Source organism: Vombatus ursinus, unplaced genomic scaffold (assembly GCF_900497805.2).
Source record: "Vombatus ursinus unplaced genomic scaffold, bare-nosed wombat genome assembly UNPS02007284.1, whole genome shotgun sequence".
NCBI classification, from domain to species: domain Eukaryota; kingdom Metazoa; phylum Chordata; class Mammalia; order Diprotodontia; family Vombatidae; genus Vombatus; species Vombatus ursinus.
Window position 1 is genome coordinate 27,477,753 of NW_020947062.1, and position 20,615 is coordinate 27,498,367.

Genomic DNA, 20,615 nt, shown 5'->3' on the forward strand with positions numbered 1-20,615 from the left:
CCTCTTTAGCTGGGAGTGGGGATGGGGGGATTGGATGAGTGGTGAGTTGTGTCCTTTCCATATCATGACTGTCGTGCCCTCCCTTTATCCATCTTCTTCCATTGCCCTTCCCGTTAACGCACGTACACCCCACACTCAGATTGTCTAGTCAGTTATAAAGAGAAAAGGAGTCATTCTGGGAAGCAGTTTTTTAAAAAACATATTTTGAATTGTTCCTAGTTTCTTAAGGTTATTTTCAGATGATTTAATAACCCATTGCCATGAACAGGTAATATAGTATTTTGATACTGTATTAAGGGCTAGGCAAAAAACAGCTTCAATTCTTTATCCTCCCTTGAATTTAAGGGGTAGCAACTACAGTTTCACAAAGAGTTTAATCATTGATCTTTTTAACTTTGTATATAGAACATAGATAAAAATCTCAGTGATATGCAGGATTTACCAAAAGTTTTAGTGCAGTTTTAATTTGTTAAAGGGATTGAAACTACACAAAGACTTTTGGTACACAAACATTAAACAGTGTTCTTAGAAGAATGTCGGTCTGTGTGGCTGATGGGTGCCAATGGTGGTATTTAACTTAAATTTATCTTTATTGACATCTTTTTCTGCAACTTACATTTCCAGTATATTCCTTCACTCTCCCCCCATGAGCCATCTTTGTTTTACAACAAAGAATAAAAAAGAAAGAAGAATGAGTAAACTGTCCAACCCATCAACCAAGTCTAATATTACATTCTTAGTTCCATACCCTTAACTTTTCTCGACATTGCTTCTGCCACCGCCCCCAAGGGAGAGAGGTGCATTCTCATATTTACTCTTTGTGGCCAAACTTGGTCATCATATAATTTAATGGGATTCAGATTACTTTGTTGTTCTTCCATTTTCTCATATTATTTTCTTGGTTCAGCCTACTTCACTTGGCATCAGGTCATTTGCCTCCCTATGCTTCTCTATATTCGTGATACTCTTCTTAAAACGCAGTAGCATTCATGTACAATTTAGCCATTTCTTAATTGATGGGCACCTTGTTCCCGGTTCTTTGATAGTCTGAAAAGTACTGCTATACATATTTTGGTTTTTATAGGATCTCTCTTTTTATTTATCACTGTGCCTTTGACCAACCTCTGGGTCAAAGGTCAAGGCCTGTTTCTTAAATTAATACTGTCTAAACTAGTTTTTTTTTCTTTTAAGCTGTATTCCATAGAACTCTGGGGATTCTGCAGAGCATAAAAGCTATGAGGGAGATTAAAAAAATTGTGACAGTAAGCAAAACTTTGTGCTTCCAGTTTGTATCAGGGTACATGCAATTAGAAGGGACTGAAAAATTAGTTTCTAGTAGTGTAACATTTGACTCATAGAGCAATGTACCTGAAATTAGGAAGAACTGAGTTCAAATCCAGCCTCTGATACTTACTAACTTGTGAGCGTTGGGAAGTCACTTAACAGTTGTCTGCCTCAGTTTCCACATCTATAAAATGGGGATAATAACACCTAGCTTCTATTGTTCTTGAGGATAAAATGAAATAATATTTACAAAGCACTTTGTAAACCTTAAACCTCAATGTGAATGCTTACCATTATGACATTTACAATCTATCAGTATCTTGACTGCTAAAATAATTGGTGTCTATTTGTACTCTAGATTTTAGCACCAGTGGTCATTATGAATAATTGGGCAAAATTAGGAAACCTAAAGAAATAGGATAGCAAAGGTGTTAATAGCCAAAACTCAGACAGTGAAGCAAACATCCACCAATTTCTTTGGCCCACGTACAGAACAACACAGACATGACAACAACTGTCTACTAGTATGTCTTATGTTACCACTTTTTACAAAATTGTTTAAAAATTACAAAGGCATTTACTAAAGAAATATGTGAATTAAAAAATGTTCATGTTGTTTAATTGAAAATGTGATGCATGGAAACAATCCCTTAGACTAATGAAAATTATTGTAAAATCTTTCAGAGATGAACTACCCCATCCAATACTGTTCCTAATTACAAAACACTGTTAACAAACAACCACATCCGTTTCACTGATAGTTTCTGTACCTTGGTTAGAGTGTGAACAAAAATGGATCTGAAAGTGGTTTTTTTTTTTATGCTTCTTGGTATCATTAGTAACATTTTTTAGATCATTTTATAAATCCCATCATAAAGTTTCAGCTCAAATTTTGTTTTAAAGTGAAAGGTTTTGATGCTGCCGAAGAATCAGTACTAGTGCCTTAGAGTAGCACTTTGTATTGAAAAGCCTCTCTAGGCTGAGGAAAGTAATTCTCTCTGGATTCCTTCTTTCTTCTTGGTAAGGAATTTTTAACCATTTTTGTGTCATGGACTTCTTTGAAGTCTGGTGAAACCTGTGAACCCCTTTTCAGAATACTGTGTTTAAATGCATAAAATACATAGGATTACAAAGGAAACCAATTTTATTGAAATAGAGTAATCAAAAATTTTTAATGGACCTCAAATTACGAACCCTGCTTTAGAACTATCTTAGCTTGAACTGTCATTTTAACGTTAGCTGTACTGTTGAAGATAGATTTAGAATACAGTTTAATATGTATTAAATATGAAATTAAAATTTTAAAAAATGCAATCAAAATACTGAAATAATTTGGCCGACTTCTATCAAATGCCTGCTAGCATCACAGATCTAGAGCTGGAAGATAGCACAAAAGCCATCTAGTCTAACCCTTTCATTTCACAGATGATGTAACTGAGGACTCGGGGGATTTAAGCAACTTGCTTAAGGGCACACAGTAGGTAAACATCAGATGTGAGATTTAGATCTAGGTCCTTTAGGTGCTAAGGACAGGGCTCCACCCCCCACCCCCACCCCCAAAAATCCTTTTCTCCAAGGAGCTTATAGTCTAGTAAAAGGACATGAATGTACAGATACACACGCTATGGTACATACAAAGAAATTTGAGACCATTTAACAACAAAGGATTTGGAAAGTCTTCGTGCTTCCTTAGCTGAACTTAGAGGAAGCCAAAGGTTCTAAAAGACCAGAGATTATTATTATACGTCCCAGCATGGAGAATAGGCCCTTGATCACTTCATCTGGACTGTTGCAATAGCTTCCTCCCTGCTTCAAGTATCTCCCCTCCATCCACCCTCAATTCTGCTGGTGAGGTAATTTTTCTTAAGTATAGGTCTGACCATGTCTCTCCTTTGCTCAGTGAATTGCAGTGCCTATCTGTTCCCTCCAGGATCTGATATAAATAAATTCTTCTGTTTGACATAGTTAAGCTCTGGCCGCTTCCTTCCTTTCCAGTCTTATCACGTATGACTTCCACACATTCTGCTATTCAGGTACACTGGCTTTGAACATGACATTCCATCTTCCATCTCTGTGCTTTTGTACTGACTGTCCCTCATACCTGGAATGCACTGCCTCCTTACCTTTGTATGTACCTATATATTTCCATGTCTCCTCTATTAGAATATAAGCTCCTTAAAGTTAGGGAACTAATTTTGCCTTTCTCTTTAGCCCCAGCATAGTTAGCCTAGTTCTTGGTACATAGCAGTTAACAAATGCTTGTTGACTGGCCTTTGTGAAGTCAGGGAGATAGGTGATGAAATGCCCAGTAAAATACAAGGTTTTTGAGGGTAAGCACTGTCACTTTTGTATTTGTGTGCCCCATGCTTAGCACAGTGTTTGACATGTAGTAGGCTTTCAATAGGATTGTAGGTGCTACCTCCCATAAATATTTCTCGATGAAGTGATTAATGATGTAGTAAGGAATCTCTTTTCAAGTATGGGTTAGAATAGATGACTTCTGAGATCACTTTCAGTTTCCAGAGTCTTGTAAAAATGTGCCCCCAAAACAAAAGAAAACCAGAGGTACGGTGACCCTTCAGAATACCCATAAGTGAATAAGTATATTTATTGGTATGTTGTTAAAGTATTAAAAGAAATGGTGACTGGATTGTCATCTCTAATCTAAGTGCAGTAGGAGTTTATTGATGTTATATTTATGTATATTACATATATAATATATATATATTGTGTCTTAACGTTATATAGTGTTTCAGAAGAACTTTGAATTATCTTTCTAAATTAATCTCATTGCAATTTTTTCTTTCTAGATATTGAGGATTTTTTTAAAAAAATCACTGCCACCACACAGTGACTCTCCTAGCCTGCCAGCCCCCCATAAAATCCTGTTAAAATACAGATAGTCATAGTCAAGTAAAACAAATCCCCTGTGTTTTCCACATCTGAAAAATCTTCATTCTACACCATGAGTGCATCACCTGTCTGTGAGGTACATAGCATGTTTCATCACTGGTCTTCTGGAATAGTGATTGGATCAGGTTTTTTTAAGTAGTTTTTCTTTATATTATTGTTGTTTTATATGGATTATTCTCCAGGTTCTAGACACTTCATTCTCTATCAGTTCATTCAGCTCTGATCAAGTTTGTCTAAAACCCATTTCTTGTGATACAGTAATATTCTATTTTAGTTACATATTGTAATTTATTCTTTAGTCGTTTCAGTCATGTCCGACTCTTCATGACCTGTTTTGGGGGTTTTTTTGGTAGAGATGCTGGAGTGGTTTGCCATTTCCTTTTCCAGGTCATTTTACAGATGAGGAAACTGAGGCAAATGTGGTTAAGTGATATAACTAGGGTCATACAGCTAGTGTCTGAGGCTGGATTTGAACTCAGACTTTCTGACTCTAGGCCCAGCGCTCTATCCACTGTACCACCTAGCTGCCCTTTATAATTTTGTAAATTTATAATTTGTTTGGCATTTGGCTAACATCCTCTGAACTTCCAATTTGTTGCCACCACAAAAAGATCCACTATAAACATCTTTGTACCTAGTAGTATAGCTGGATCTCAAAGGGTATATACAGTTTAGCTGTTTTGGGGGCAATATTAACAAATTGCTTTCTAGATTGGATGGAGCAGCTAATTCACTGCTCCTCCAAAAGTGTATTAGCATGCTAGTCTTCATTTTGCACGTAACCAACTGCCAAGTGGAGGAAGTCATGTTTAACTGTCCCTCTCTATTTCCATTGGTTACTACTTTGATCAGTTATTAAGTATTTCAATTGTTTCCTTTACATTATTGTGGTCATCAGATAAATTATTCTGATTCTGCTTTGTGATATATCTTCCCAAGTTTTCCAGATTGTTCATATTTATCATTTCTTATGCCATGTATAACATGACATTCATATAGCACAGTTTGTTCAATCATCCCTGAATTGATGAGGCACCCACTTTCTTACCAGTATTTTCCTAACACAACATCTATAACAAGTTCTTTTGCATACTTGATATTTTCCCTCTGGCTTTGTCCTTTTTCAGGGGGCGGGATGTGCTTAGTAGTGGTATTAATGGATAAAAAAGAATGTTTTTTTAAAAGGACTTTTTTGTATAGTTTGAAATTATTTTCTAGAAATCATTGGTCCAATTCATGGATGTGTCAGTATACATTTCAGAAGAAGAAAAACAGCTTATAAAAATGTTTACTTCACTAGATGTTAGAATTTTTTTTATATATACAATAAGCATATTTTACTACTCTACCTTTGCAAAGGTGGGGTACAGTCAGATTTTTTCAGCATGTTGTTTTGCTGAGTTTTTCTTCTTTGGGGGAAAAAAATATTGGTTATAAGGGATGGATCCCTGGGGAGGAAAAAGGGAGAGATAAAGGGGAGGAATGAATGTAAGTGATATAAAAGCAAAAGTATCTATGAAAATAGTTTTTTAAATTTAGAGAGGAGATTGATGAAGACTAGTATGCTTAAAATAAATAATTTTCAAACACCTAGTATGCTGCCTTTCTACCATGGGCACTTGTCAATTAATGATTATCTATTTCAAAAATATCTTCATCAAAATGGACATCTAGCATGATTTGTGTTGGCGTTCTAACTGGAGAAATCCACGTTTTCTTAAATTTTTATGATATTGACAGTAGCCTAATGATGACCATTTAGAGTAGTCTTTAGGATAGAATTAGAGCAATTTTTCCAATACGCAGGAAGCTTAAGTTGCATGGAAAGTTGTAAGAGTTGTTTGACATTTTAGCCAGTGTAAATGTTAACTAATTTCCATTCTTGGGTGCTTTTGAAAGTGACTTTTTCTCTGGTGATTCCACAACATGTTTTTAAACAGATAGGTGTCAGAAGAAGTCCCCTGTGATAGTATATTTAACCAGCACCTGGATTTAACTGCTGGCATGCCAGTTGATCTTAATACTCCCTTTTTTTTCTTTCCAGTCAAAGACAATGCCTCTTTTTAAAGCTCATAGTGAAGAAAGTGTAGAATCTCCTCAATGAATTCTTTTACCTTTTCCAAGTTGATCAGAATGAGAACTAGTTTGGGAATCTCATAGACATATTGAGAAATATTGTGGTGACTTTACTCTAAAAAGTTTCTACTTGACTCAGCATTAAATGCTTTTAATATGTTTTCATATACTTTATTACTATCATGCTCCATATATTAATATAAAACCAAGGATAACTTTTTTCTGTTAGTATTTGGGCATTAATGTCTGGGATGAAGTCACAGATGTGCTCCATCTTTTGGAGTTTGGCTTTTTCTGACTTTTGGGGGCTGACAAAATTTTATGTCTTTTCCCAAAAAATACTTGCAGAACCTCAGCTTCTTGATTCCTAAAAATGGCCCTTGATTAATGAGTACAGGACTAATTTGCACAGGGGTGAAGTGTAAGGATGAGATTTTCTCTAGTTCTATCAGATTTTCTAGAACGAACTTGATTTCTAAAAATGGATAAATCAAGGCAAGCATATATGCAATTAATGATCTTTTTATTTCCTTGAATATTTCATATGGAACTTCTTAGGTTGTTGCTGGCTATGTCATACTTTTCTGTCTTCCATTCTTTTATGTGGTTGTTGACATCTTGCATTTCTTCTTTTGAAAACTTTCTCTTCCTATCCTTTGACCAGGATTATATCTGTACAGTTAGTGAGTGTGTTTTGGCAGATTAACTTTCTGATATTTTATGCCTTTTGTTATTTTTGAATGAGAATTCCCTTTCTATTCCTTCGTGGATTTTGTTACTGCTATGTAGAAATGGTTTTATTTTGTAACCTGCCACCATATTACTAAAGCTCGTAATTATCTCAATTCGTTTATTTGCTTATTCTGTAGGATTTTCTAAATAAACAATCATGTTGTCAACAAAAAGGAACACTATAGTTTTCTTTGCCTGTCTTTATGCTTCTCTTTTCTTGTGTTAACTGCTACTGGTAACATTTCTAGAACTGTCAAATGACAGTGAGAAAAAGAGGCTTTAATTCAAATATATACTGAAAAAGCACTTGTTTCCCCCATTGCATACAATGCTACTAAATGCATCAAAATAAAACTCTTTTATCAAATGTGTGTAATCAAATGAAACAAATTCCACCATAGGTTATGCCTTTAAAAAAAATGTTTTTTTCTATTTGCATCCTGAGTCCACTACCTCCATTTGGAGGTACATAGCGTGAGTCTTCTGAAATCATGGTTGGTCTTTGCATTGATCAGAGTTCTTAAGTTTTTCAAAGTTGTTTGGCTTTACAATAATGTTGGTATTGCATAAATTGCTGTCCTGGTTCTTTTCACTTTACTTTGCATCAGTTCATACAAGTCTTCTCAGGTTTCTATGAATTCATTCCCTTCATTATTTCTTAAAGAACACTTGTATTTTATTACATTGATATACTATAATTTGTTTAATTTCTCCCCAATTGATGGAGACCTCTTTAGTTATCAGTTCTTTGTCAACACAAATAGTTGTTATAAATATTTTTGTACCTGAGTCCTTTTCTTCTTTGATTTTTTTTTTTAAGATTATAGATCAAGTAATGATATTGCTGGGTCAGATTGGGACATAGTTCCAAATTGCCTTCCAGAATGATTGAACCAGTTCACAGTTCAACCTGCAGTGGAAAATATACATTCAAAAGTATACATTTTTTCCCAAAGTTCCTTAAGCTTTTTTTTTTTTTATCATCTTTGCTGTTATCTTGGGCGTGAGGTGGAACCTCAGAGTTGTTTTAATTTATTTTTTTATTATTAGTGACTTGGAGCATTTTTTTTTTCCACATGGGTATTGATAGCTCTAATTTTTCCTTTGACTATTTATCAAAATCCTGGAAGAAAGGAAATGAGATTTTAAAAAATCTAAATCCAAAACTAATCAAATATCTAAAAACAGATTTCTAGAGGAAGGAATGAGAAAGACATACAGGACATGCCAGGGATGGGCAACCCATGACCTTCTAGGTTCTCAAGTGCAGTCCTTTGAATCCAAACTTAAATGAAATCCTTAATGAAAGGATTTGTTCTGTAAAACTTGGAGTCAATCGAAAGGCTGCACCTAAGGACCTAGAAGGCCACATGTGACCCACAGGTTCCCTACCACTGTGCTAAAGCCTTACCAAAGTAATGACTTCCTTAAAATTAGACTGAACCAAACAGAAATCAATAAATAACTCCTAAAATAAGTCCATTGAGGGAATGAATAGCTCATATTCATATAAATTTGAATCAGGTCCCTATATATTATCTTAGAAATGAAACTTTTATCAGAGGAACTTGCTCAGATTTTTTTCTCATTTGCCTGCTTCTACTGAAGTGTCTTAAAGAAAAAAGAATATAACAAAAAAAAAACACTTTATAAGCCACTTTCACTTTCTTTTCCCCATTTTCTTAGAGGCACAAGTCACAGCAGAATCAAAAGCTCTGGCTTCTGATCTGGTGAGGAGGAGCCAGTTTCAGCCAAGACAAACGATTTGAGTCCTCGGATTCTGTTTCCACTGCATTTACTTTAAAATACACTGATGGAGGAGACAGGCTTGGGAGAGAACATTGCAGCATCCATTACAAGGCTGCATGAACCTTAACTAGACCCTTAAAAGATTGATTCATTATGAAAGAAATGCTTAATTAAGTTTCAAAAGTATAAAAATCAAGTCATCAATCAGAATTGAGGAATAAGATATTCAGACATAGATACAATCACCTATGTAGGTGTTAACTTTAAATTTGGGTATGGACAGCACTCATTGCATTAACATGGGTTGGAATTTCTGGTGAGGTTCTTATATCTATCCATTTACTATTTTTATGCAAATTGCATTCATAGTAAGACTATCACAGCCCCTCTTAAGTGACACTCGGAACTTCAGAAAATCCATTGGTTTGTGGTTGACTATCACTACTAAAGGTATTTGCAGAAAGACTTTTGGTGTTGTTTGCCAAGTGAAGTCTTAAGCTTAAGCTTTTCCTTCACGATTTAAGCTCTTCCTGCAAGCAGGACATAGGATCATGCAGTTGCAACCATGGCACAATACAGCTCCCGTGAAGGAATTTGTTGTAAGGTAGATTTTCTTGCGTAATTTCTTTTGCATACTGGATACTCAAAGCCTGCATTAACTTGTTTCTGAGTTACTTTCACTGTTGGAGGAGATTGTTGGGAAAAGTTCAAAGTTTTCCAGTGGTCTATGTGATGATGGCATCACCTCCCTGACACCAGCCAGGCATATGGTTGTCTGGTTGGAATGTAGCATCTCATTCTATGAAAGCATATGGATCCTGGAATTGCCCTGCAAAGATATGTTGTATGTTTCTTTTGGTTATAATGGACCTGTCAGGCCAAGAATTCCTCTAGGATCTGCATCCCTTAATCATTAGCAGTTTTGGCAGTTCACCTGGTACCAGGATATCATTATGGGTTTAATGACTCTTGTCTGTCACTGTCTTGGTCAAGTGAATTGCTACTGAGAAATGGTCTAAAGTCTGGAGGAAATATTGTGTAGTCTAAATGGTCTCATAGCTTTGCATCAGCTGAAGTTCTGTCATCTATCCTATTGTCTAAAAATCTAGAGTCTTCCCTTCAAAAAAACACCTGATTCACCCCTGGGGCACGGATAAGGCAGCTTAGGGATGACCTCATCGGTGGCCAAAGCAGCAGTGTCTATATGAGGTTGAGGTGGGTAGCTGGTACCTGCAACCCCTGTAGAGGCTTCAATCACCTCCTGTATTTGGCAGGACTGCCTTGGATTGCCAGACTGCTCCCCTCCCAATGATTTTAAAATTATCTCTCCTTGATCTGTTTACAGGTTACTATACGAGATAAAACATTATTCATTTTTTTTTTCCTTCCTAGGCAGTCGTGGTTAAGTGACTTGCCCAGGGTCACACAGCTAGTACGTGTCTGACTCCAAGGCCAGAGCTCTATCCGATAAAACATTATTTAAAGAAATTTTTTTTCAGTCTTAATTTTTGCATATTAATGTTTGGGTATTTCCTGTTGTCTGTGGAGTTGTTGATTTCTCTTTGGTACATTCCGATTTTTTTGGGGGGTGAGGCAGTCAGGGTTAAGTGACTTGCCCAGGGTCACACAGCTAGTAAGTGGTGTTGTCTGAGGCCATATTTGAACTCAGGTCCTTCTGAATCCAGGGCTGGTGCTCTATCCACAGCACCACCTAGCTGCCCCACTCCTTTCCATTCTTAACTCTAGAACTCTCATTTAGTTTATAAAAATTCTTTTTTTTCCCCTTAAAATCTCATTTCATTTCTTCTATTCTTTTATCTGAGGCCTTGCTTGTAGTTATATTCTGTTCTTCTGGATTTGTGTCCTATAATTGTAAAATTTCTTTGTGTCTTCTATTTACTTACATTTCTATCCTTCCTGACTTGGGGTTTTGTGTCAAGGGTAGACGCCATGTGCTCCTGAACCTTTGGATAGGATTTTGGGGCTTAATTTGTTCTTAATCTGTATCACGTGAGTTACTACCACTGACTTCTTATATTTCCACTAGATTTTGGGCTCAAAAAGTACTGGCAGTTTTCTTGCCTGCCCTGTATCTTCCAAATTCTCCAAGGCTCAAGTTAGCTCCCTTGAAACTTTGTGAATCCCTAGGGCATTGCAGCTACTCTCCATCTTCCATCTGCCTCAGCTTTCCTATCCCAATAACAACGTATCTGACTGACTTGGGGCTTTCTCATTAAAGCATTCCATTCTTCTGGCTTCCTGATATTCACTGCTGCCAACTATCCATGTGTCCTCATAATGTTGCTGGTCTATACTAGAAGACTTCAAAGCACTGCTCTCACCTCAGCTTTTCTATCTGGATCCCTTCCTTACAGCTTTTACCTCATAGGGTTGTTGTGAATAGCAAATGACATATTTGTAAAGCTCCTGGCATAAAGCAGGCACTTGACAAATGCTTATTCCCTTTCCTCCTCTCCTGGCTGACCCCTGCTGCAAACATGGACTGGATGGGTATACAAATACTGTAGTTTTTCTTTGGATTTCTTGATCATTATTTGGTTTAGTGCTCTTAATAAAATCTTTTCTGTTGTATTTAAGTGGACCTAGACAGTTCTGCTCCTGTTCAGTTGCTTGTCTTTATTGGAAGAGTCTATTTGTTGCAAATTGATTTTTTTCAGTTATCTTAATGTAAAAAATGCCTTTAAATTTGGGTGACTGGATAAATATGCTTAGGTAAACATCAGATATCATACGATCATTTTGAATTTGAAGGAAACTTAAGACCTCATCTTGAAATTTTAAAAACATAGTTCTTACAATAAGGGAGTCATTTATAAAGCAAAACTGACCTCTGATAAAATGATAAACTCCTTATCTAAGAATTGTCCCTGAAATATTTTTCTTTTGTTTTTCAGGAAAATGTCTGAAGAATTTTCAGTAAGTTAATCTATTTATGTTTTATAACATCTTTATGAATAATTAATTGAGCTTCCTTTAAAAATGTGTATATAAACATGACTTTGGAGCCATCTAAACATTTTCAAAAAGGTGTTTTATTATTCTTTGGTCTTACAGTAAATAAGTTAAAAAGAACTGTAAGGTTTCTCTGAGAAATTTTTACTTGAAAAAGTACCTTTTGGGTTAAGATTTTTAATGTGGTGGTGGTGGTGGTGTTTTTAAACAATTCTGTTACTAATGTAAATGCCTTATAACTTTAGAAGATGCCACATACAGGTTTTTAGTTGATGGGATTTTTTCATCATTGCATTTTTCTATTGAGAAAGATAGCAAAAACAGCTCTACTTTGTTTTCTAGTTGGCAGATGCTCTACCAGAACATTCACCTGCAAAAAATTCCACTGCGAGCGGTACAAAACCTGGTCAGCCACCACAGGGCTGGCCAGGTTCCAATCCTTGGAATAATCCAAGTGCTCCACCTTCTGTGCCATCTGGACTTCCACCAAGTGCATCATCTTCCAGTGTGCCTTTTGGACCTACACCCACCGGAATATATCCTTCAGTGCCTGCTGGACCACCCCCTGGACCGCCAGCACCCTTCCCTCCCTCTGGACCATCTTGTCCTCCACCTGGTGGTCCTTATCCAACTCCGTCTGTGCCAGGTCCTGGCCCTACAGGGCCATATCCTACACCAAATATGCCTTTTCCAGAGCTTCCAAGACCATATGGTACACCCACAGATCCAGCTACAGCTGGTCCCCTAGGGCCATGGGGATCCATGTCTTCTGGACCATGGACACCAGGAATGGGAGGGCAGTATCCTACACCTAATATGCCATATCCATCTGCAGGGCCATATCCTACTCCTCCGCAAGCACCAACGACAGCACCACCTATTCCATGGGGAGCTGTCCCACCTGGAGCATGGGGACCACCAGCGCCAGCTCCATTCCCTGCACCTATGGGATCATATCCTGCACCAGGACTCTATCTTACTCCTAATAATCCTTTTCAAGTGCCTTCTGGACCTACTGGTGCTCCACCAATGCCCGGTGGTCACCAGGTGAGTATTTAACTTAATATTTTATGATAGTTACAAGGAAATAGTTGAAGATCACTTTTTCTCCAGCCATTATGGAAGTTAGGGTGGGCAATATTTAGGACTCCTGGATTTATTTGTGGGACTGGGGCTGGGAAGAGAGGAGGCAGGAGGAAGAATATTATGACTGGAACTCTGTACCGTATTGTTGCCCTTCCACTGCAGAACTAGAGAGGGGAGGATTCCCAGGTATAAAGTACCTAGTGAGGAGTTTTCCAACTCTTGAGGCAAGTGCTAATTTTTTCTGTTAGTAGTTTAATTAAAAGAAAAATGAACTAAAAAAAATTGAAATCAAATCAAAATATTTTTTATTAAAAGCATTTAATTGAAAGCAAGGCCAAAATAGCCTGGTTTCTATATTTTAACTTTTGTGTCTCCTGGACTTTATTGGAAGCAGGAAGAAGATAGAGAAGGTCTGTGTCTGTGATTTCATCTCTCAGTCAGTAAACATTTACTAAGCGCTTGCTATATGCCAGGCACTGTTCTAAGGGCTGTGGGGATAGAAAAAGATGCAAAAGACAGTACTTGCCCTCAATGAGCTCATACTAGCAAATACGTACAAGATAGATAGGAAATAATGAAAAGAGGGAAAACACTAGATTTAAGAGGGATGTTGATTCCTGTAGAAGATGGGATTTTAGTTATTTATACTGTCTTCAGCTACTTATCTGTTGGCACTGAGAGACTTGGCCTCTGTCATGTAGCTATTTGTATCAGATGGAGAGCTCATATTTTCCTAACTCCAAGGTGACAGTGCTTCTGGTCACCATACCTACCATGTTGCCTTTCATGGGCTTCATTACAGGGAATGTTTTATTTGTACACACAGTAGTGTTTTTCTCACTTCAGAATTTAGTCTTTGGGAAATGGCCCACCACATACTACTGTGTTAGATCACTTCAGACTTCATACCCCCAACCCCTCATTTGCTCCTCCAAAAAAAATAAAGTAAAATACTTGTTATTGGATTTTTCTGATTAAATTTGGTGTATGAATCCAGTTGTTAATTGTCAATATATAGAATAAGCCCATTACCATACATTTTTAAACCACCAAAAGTAGCAATATTGATAACACTAACTTGAAGAAAATCTAGAATTTGACACACTCACCCTTTTTTTTTCTTGCAGTCTTACCATTGAGTTTTGATGGACAATGAGACGACTCTTTACTTTCCAGAGAATGTGTATGTATGTATGTTTGTGTATACAATATATATGTGTGTGTGTATATAGATACACACACACACATATATACATTAAAAATTCTGGTTTCAGTGCTCTTGGGACATTTCACCAAAAGGGTCTCAGACAACTCAAAGAAGACTCGGGCTCTTGGACCTGGATATACACTTGGAATAATTAGATAAAATCGTAAAATTATTCATATGTATTTTTCATTTGTTGTACTAAGGGAAATCAAAGTAATTAAGTATATTGACTAACTCTTGGTAGAATTTGTGGAATATTCATTTTTTAAAATTATGAAACCACACACTTAAGAAATCTGTTGATGTGGATACTAATTACCTATAACTTGCTGAAAATGATTTCAAATATTTTCTTTGACATCTTTGTTTCCCTGAATAAATGTATTTCTGACAAATCATTTTGCCATATGTTTAAAAAAAAAGACCAAATAAATGCCTCTGAGCATTTTGAACAGTATTGTCTACAGAGTAAATAAACTTTGTGCTCCTGGGTTATAATTCTGGAGTAAATGTTTAAAAATATGAGTTATGAATTAGTGCTTATCAAGTCTTGAGAGTGTATTTGCTAGTGTGCGTATCCTTGAACACTGAATATTAAATATTCTTGCTTTCTACCAGCTATCATTCTGAGTTATTTTAGTTTTGTTTTTAGTAATTTGAGTTGTAATTTTAAAATTAGTCATCCACAGATCCTGCCAGAAACCTTTGTTTATTCATGCCAACATATCCAGTGACATAGCCTCTGTGGTGACTCTTGATTGTGTGATGAGTTATTCACACTATTGAGGTTGAAGAGCTCAAGAAAGAGGGGACTTTTATCTCCCCTACCTTGTATCCCAAAGAAGAGCCTTGGGAATTGATTTGCAATTGCAACAGCAGGTTTTCTCATTCTTACAGAGCTTTGATGGGTCACTGGGGATTCCTTTAGTTCCAAAACGGAACTTCCCTTTGTACCTTCCTTGATCTGGAGAACTGGTGACATTCTTGACATCTTCCCCAATAATGTACAGCTAATTTATCATATTTATAGAACCTTATGTATTGAAGACATATCAGTTCTTCTCCCAAAGTCTCATAAACACGTATCAGTTGTTTCCTGCCAGGTGTTTTGGTTTGCTTTATAAAATACTTGAGGCAAAAGAATTGAGTGCCTTCCCTTAAAAGAATGATATCTAAATACTGATATCAACCATACATGTATATGTAGAGTATATAATGTTTCCATTTGACTTCAACAAATTCAACAAACGTTTATTCTGTGTGGGAAAAACTGCAGGCTGCTGCTTCATCTCAACCACATTGCCAAATTTGGACTAAACTTTTTTGACAGTTAAAAGTGGACTTCAATAAGTATATTTGTCAGGCCATTTAAAAAACTTAATATTCATCATTTAGTAATGAAAAGTGTTAAGCTGTTGAATAATTATTGGAAAAAGACATCCATGCTGGGGCACTGATACCTTTTAAAATTTAAATACTTAAATTACTCTTAAAATTTTAAGAATGCCAAATGCTGCCAATTTAACATTATAACTACCTCTTTGAAATAAAGTAGATTAATATCTTTTCAGAGTAGCTTTCAGTGATCCCTTATTTTAAATAAACTAAAGGAATTTCAAACATTTTAAATAAGAATGGAGTAGGAAAATAACTTGTTTGGTATAACGTGAAGCCTAGAACTTTGTGTATTTTAAGACTGGAGTACATCATGTATTAGGTTAGAGCCAGTAGCTCTTCTAAAACGTGCTAGAATTATTTTTCACACCTTTGCAGTCCAAAGTGATATGAGAATTTGGGGGACCTTTTGGCAGTAGCAGTTGGAGAATCTAACCTATCTCTAATGTTCTAGGTAAAAAAGAGTAGGCAATAGCTTACTTCCTTCAATCCTTCAGTTTACTGGAATTCTTTATTAAATACCGATGCCTCTGTAGGTGGTCTCTGCTTAACTAACAACTAAAGTATTAGCTGATAACAGTTTAAGCAAGAATAAGAAAAAGAATCTTGTGGTGGAGGGTAGAATTAGGTAAGATGGGATATAGAGGAATGAGAAAAGGGGCTAACTGAAGTGGGAGGACCTCAAAGATGATTTGCCTTCCTCATTTTGCCTAAGGCTGGCTACTGCTAAAAATCCTTTGGGTTTGTCCTTTTAGTTTTTCTATATACATGCACGTACTTATTCCGTAGATTAGCCTACTGGCTTACTAGGTAAATATGTAAAAATCCAGTTGAAGGAAGAAGTGAAGGAAGTGTGAGTATCTGCTAGTATAGAGTTGGAAGATCCCCAAATATGGAACAAATTATTGATGCCTCCAGGTTTTATTAGCTTGAAACTTAATAGGTAGCTAAGACTCCATTTTACACTAACTGTGTACCATAGTGCTCAGCATGATCACAGTTCCCCTTCCTCACCAACACTTTTCAACTTGGCCTGTCCTTTTTGTATGTGACAATAGAGCTCTGCTTTTATCATGTAAATTCATGGATAGAATGGGATTTGCTTTGCAGTAAACTTTGCTGGCTGTGAGGAATGTCTATAATCATGTTGATGCACTTTCTCTGAAAGTATTTTCCAAAATGGAAGCTCAGAACTTGAACAGGGGAAAACAGAGGCCAACAAATGTTTTTAGGGAAAGAATGAAATTGAGGAATAAGGGAGATTTTGGAACAGGAGGGAAATTGGAAAAATGAATCTATTCTCAGAACAATTTTTAGGCAATAAGTTTAGGGTATAAAATAGGGCATATTGAACTAATGAGAATTGGTGTAGATGAGATTTGTGATTAGAGTATCAAGAGAAGCTGTTTAGAGCTTGGGAAATTGAATTGGATTGGCCTAATTTGGTCTCAGAGTTTTTAAAAAGCATGAATACTGGGTCATTCCATAGTTGATGGGGACAATTATGATGTTAAGTGTATGTTTTCTGGAATGGAAATCTGAATTTGGGAACAAATGTACAATCGCTGAGTTTGGAAATGATCAGATAATGCCCCCCCCCGAAATGTAAAATTATAGGAAATCATTTTTTAAAGTTTTAAAAAAAAATTTGTTACTGCAGGTCTCCTTAGACCTGCCTATACAAACATCAACTCTAAAAGGGACTGTAGTATATTAAAGGTGTTTTTGGAAAGGACAGTTTTCCCTAGATAGGACTCAATCTAGCATCCTTTAAATATTTGTGAAGGGAGTGTTTTCAGCTACCCTGTCCTATTTTGTGAAGAGTCATTTGTTGATTATCGGGCATTCATAATAGAGATTGGAATTAGCTCTCCATATTAGAGAACAGACAAGGTGAAGTAGGTGTGAAATTTGGGTTATTTCTACTCTTTGAGTCTGGTTTTTTGAAATAATTTTTTGCCTGTCATTTTACCTTGCCAATTAAATACTCAGTTGGAAAAATATGCAAATGAATATAGTAACTCATGGCTTAAATTTAAAACACATTCAATACTATGGTGCTTAACTTGCATAACTCTCAGTTCCCTATGCTTCATGATAATCCATGCTAATGTTTCCTTTCTTCACCCTGAATAATAGAATTGAATTTAATTTCACAGTTTAAAAGTAAACACTCTAGTGATTAATCACTGAAGAATTAAATATATTTTAAAAGCATCAGCTTAAAATCAGGTGAGTATATTTGCATGACTTATCTATTCAAATAATATACTCTACTATGGTTTGGTTTCAAGGAACAGTGTATGAATAACTAGATTATAATGTAATCTTAAGGAAATATTTGGAATTGAAGACAAACGCTATCTTAGCTGTATAATTTCAGCCAATTACAAGATTACTAATAGAGTATTTGATGCTGTAGTCATCTTGAAAGTAGACTGTGAAATTAAAACTCTTCTAATTAAAGTTAATGTTAATGTAAGGGAAAAGTTCCTAATAATTCAAAATGTCCAAAAGTGGAATGGGCTGTCTTGCAGGATAGTGAGTTCTCCATCACTGGAAGTCTTCAAGTATAGATGACCATTTCTCAGGATGCTTACTTATCAGGGATGTTGGAGAGGGAATTCCTGTTCGGGTATGGGTTAGACTAGTTGACTTTTGAAGTCCCTTCCAACTCTAAGGTTTCTTAAGGTCTAAGAAAGTAATAATGTTTTTTTTTCCCTTCATCATTCCCTTGGTTGCTAGTGACAAGGATGACATTGACTAATAGAGGATAGTTTGTAATTATGTAAACACAAGTTCTGAGTGTATGCCCTATAAAATGTATTTTTCTTGTATTGTGATTTTTGTATTTTTTTTTTTTTGCATCAGATTTACTGTTCAATTGTGTATACATTTTAGGTTAAACTGCCTGAGATGTGATTTGAGACATACTGCATTTGTTTGTATTTGAAATGTAAGCAATCACAGCTTGAAATGATAGATGTTATCGCCTGCTGCTGTATTGTGTATAAGCAAAGGCAAATGTTGCTCTAAAATAAGAAGTAATTATAACTAGAAATAGGCTGTAGATGTGATACTTCATACTTTTAAATAGACTTGTTTTGCTTTTGTATATTCCTGAAAATTAAAAAATGTATTTTCATGATTTTTTAGTTTTTCGTTTTTCATTTTTCTTTTACTTTTCTCCAGAACTGTTTAAATCACCCACACCTCTTTCGAACCCCTGGCTTTGGTTTTTCCCTTCAGGGACTAGGGCTCAAAAGCTGTAAGCTGGTGCTTAAAAAAAAAATCAAGTTTTTCATATGTATAGAGTCAGCACCCAGGCACTGGGGAAGGCTGCCTAGTTCTATTTCTTCCCTTTGCCCCCTCCTTGGACTATAAATTGCTTGCTCTTTTGAAACATCTGGCATTTACCTTTTAAAGGCTGGCTTGGTGATTATTTTGTATTTCACCTTTGTAAAAATATTAGAGGTAGGAGCTTACATAGATTTTGTGTCAGAATTACTATATTGATAACTTAATTATGGCAGTGCATTGCAGAAAACAGTTTCAAAGTATGGCCCAAATTGTCATTTAATATCCACAGTGATGCAGCCAACATTCCTGATAGCTTCAGCTGCTGCTATTTTTAAGTAATTGAATGACAGAGTTGGAGGCAGCACAGTCTTACTTTAGAAAGGCAGCTCTTTTTACCTTGAGGATTGAATGTAATGTAATTGTGTATTAATTTTTTTAAAGTGCAATCTGCCCTTCATTTTAAAATCCTCACTTAAATTGGTTGTTACAAATGGAAAGTTAAGGTGTATAGGGTCAAGAGATGTAGAAAATAGGAACAGCTTCACTCTTAGGATGAGAGATGTCAGTTTCACTGTCATAAGTGAACAACATAAAAGAAAAACAAATCTTTTGTTTTTAAAAAATCCATTTTCAGGGCAGCTAGGTGGCTCAGTGGATAGAGCACTGGCCCTGAAGTCAGGAGGACCTGACTTCAAATCCGGCCTCAGACCAAACACTTGACATATACTAGCTGTGTGACCCTGGGCAAGTCACTTAACCCCAATTGCCAAAAAAATAAATCGATTTTCAAATACAGCCCTCTCCCCTCCCCCACCCAGAAAGCCTTCTTTTATAACAACAATTAAGAAATGATAGGGTAGTTAATTAGTTTAGCAAAATCAACCACATTCACTATGTGATAGTATAGATGATATTTTATACATCCCTTTCAACTGCAATGTGGGAAGGGAGGTGTGTTTTTTTAACTCTGAGTTGAAAGCTTAGTCATTAAAATGATATAACATTCATTTTTCTTCCATTGTTTTTTCAATTTATATTATTGGCATGTATATTGTTTTGCTGGTTCTGCTTGTTTCATTCTGCAAGTGTGCATCAGTTCATAAATCTTTTCACTTTTTTTCTGAATTCTTCATATTTGTTGTTTCCATTCATATACCCACAGTTTAGTCATTCCCTAGTTAATGAGTGCCTACTTTGTTTTCAGTTCTTTGTTTCCAGAAAAAGTGTGCCAATGAATATTTTGGTGTATGTGAGATCTTTCTGTTTATGACTTCTTGGGGTATATACCTATCACTCTGGGTCAAAATGTATGGGCATATTAGGATAAGTTGATAACTTTTTTATTAAAAATCCCTGAATGAATAAGCTTCAAATTAAATCCTGTCGCAACAAATACCTAATAATAAAAACATCCCAGGCAATGGTCAGTGGTTGATTAATTGGAATGTATTCATTACAACAAAGTTCCAGTACCAAGAAATAACTTAAAATGTTCCTTGAAGTTCATATTTCTTTAGAAATCATTTATTTCCCATTATTAACTTAATATAACATTTCCATATACAAAGAAAGAACAAAGATTGTAAATGATGTGAATCTGTTGTGTAAAACTTTTTTTAAAAAAGCACATATTCTACCATCATAGTTCCAATATTGCTGTTTGTGTCCCCTTTTACTCTTTTTTTATTACTGTCACAACTTCCTATTCCTCTAAAAAGCTTCTCCCTTACAAAAATTAAAAAATAAAAGCCCTCACCCACTTTATGATAAATAGAATCAAACAGTGTCTGAAAATGTACACTTCACTTCATATCCCCAGTCAGTCACCTCAGACAAGAGAAATGGGAAGCGTTATTTATCTTGAATCTTTTGAAGTCATGATTGGTCATTGCATGGATTT

The 20,615-nt window shown here is 35.9% G+C and overlaps 1 protein-coding gene across 4 annotated transcripts in view; it reads left to right on the plus strand.

The window, feature by feature from the left end:
- The window catches only part of MAPK1IP1L (mitogen-activated protein kinase 1 interacting protein 1 like), an 18,826-nt gene extending 263 nt beyond the window's left edge, over window positions 1-18,563 (plus strand). For 2 of the 4 annotated variants that reach the window (XM_027849080.1, XM_027849077.1), the window contains exons 2-4: window positions 11,670-11,691; window positions 12,070-12,774; window positions 13,941-18,563. In XM_027849080.1, coding sequence (XP_027704881.1) covers window positions 11,674-11,691; window positions 12,070-12,774; window positions 13,941-13,952 — 735 coding nt within the window. In that variant the 5' untranslated portion in view covers window positions 11,670-11,673 and the 3' untranslated portion in view covers window positions 13,953-18,563. The remainder of the gene's footprint in view (window positions 1-11,669; window positions 11,692-12,069; window positions 12,775-13,940) is intronic. The other 2 variants (XM_027849079.1, XM_027849078.1) reach the window with 2 other exon arrangements.
- The last annotated feature ends 2,052 nt before the right edge of the window (window positions 18,564-20,615 follow it).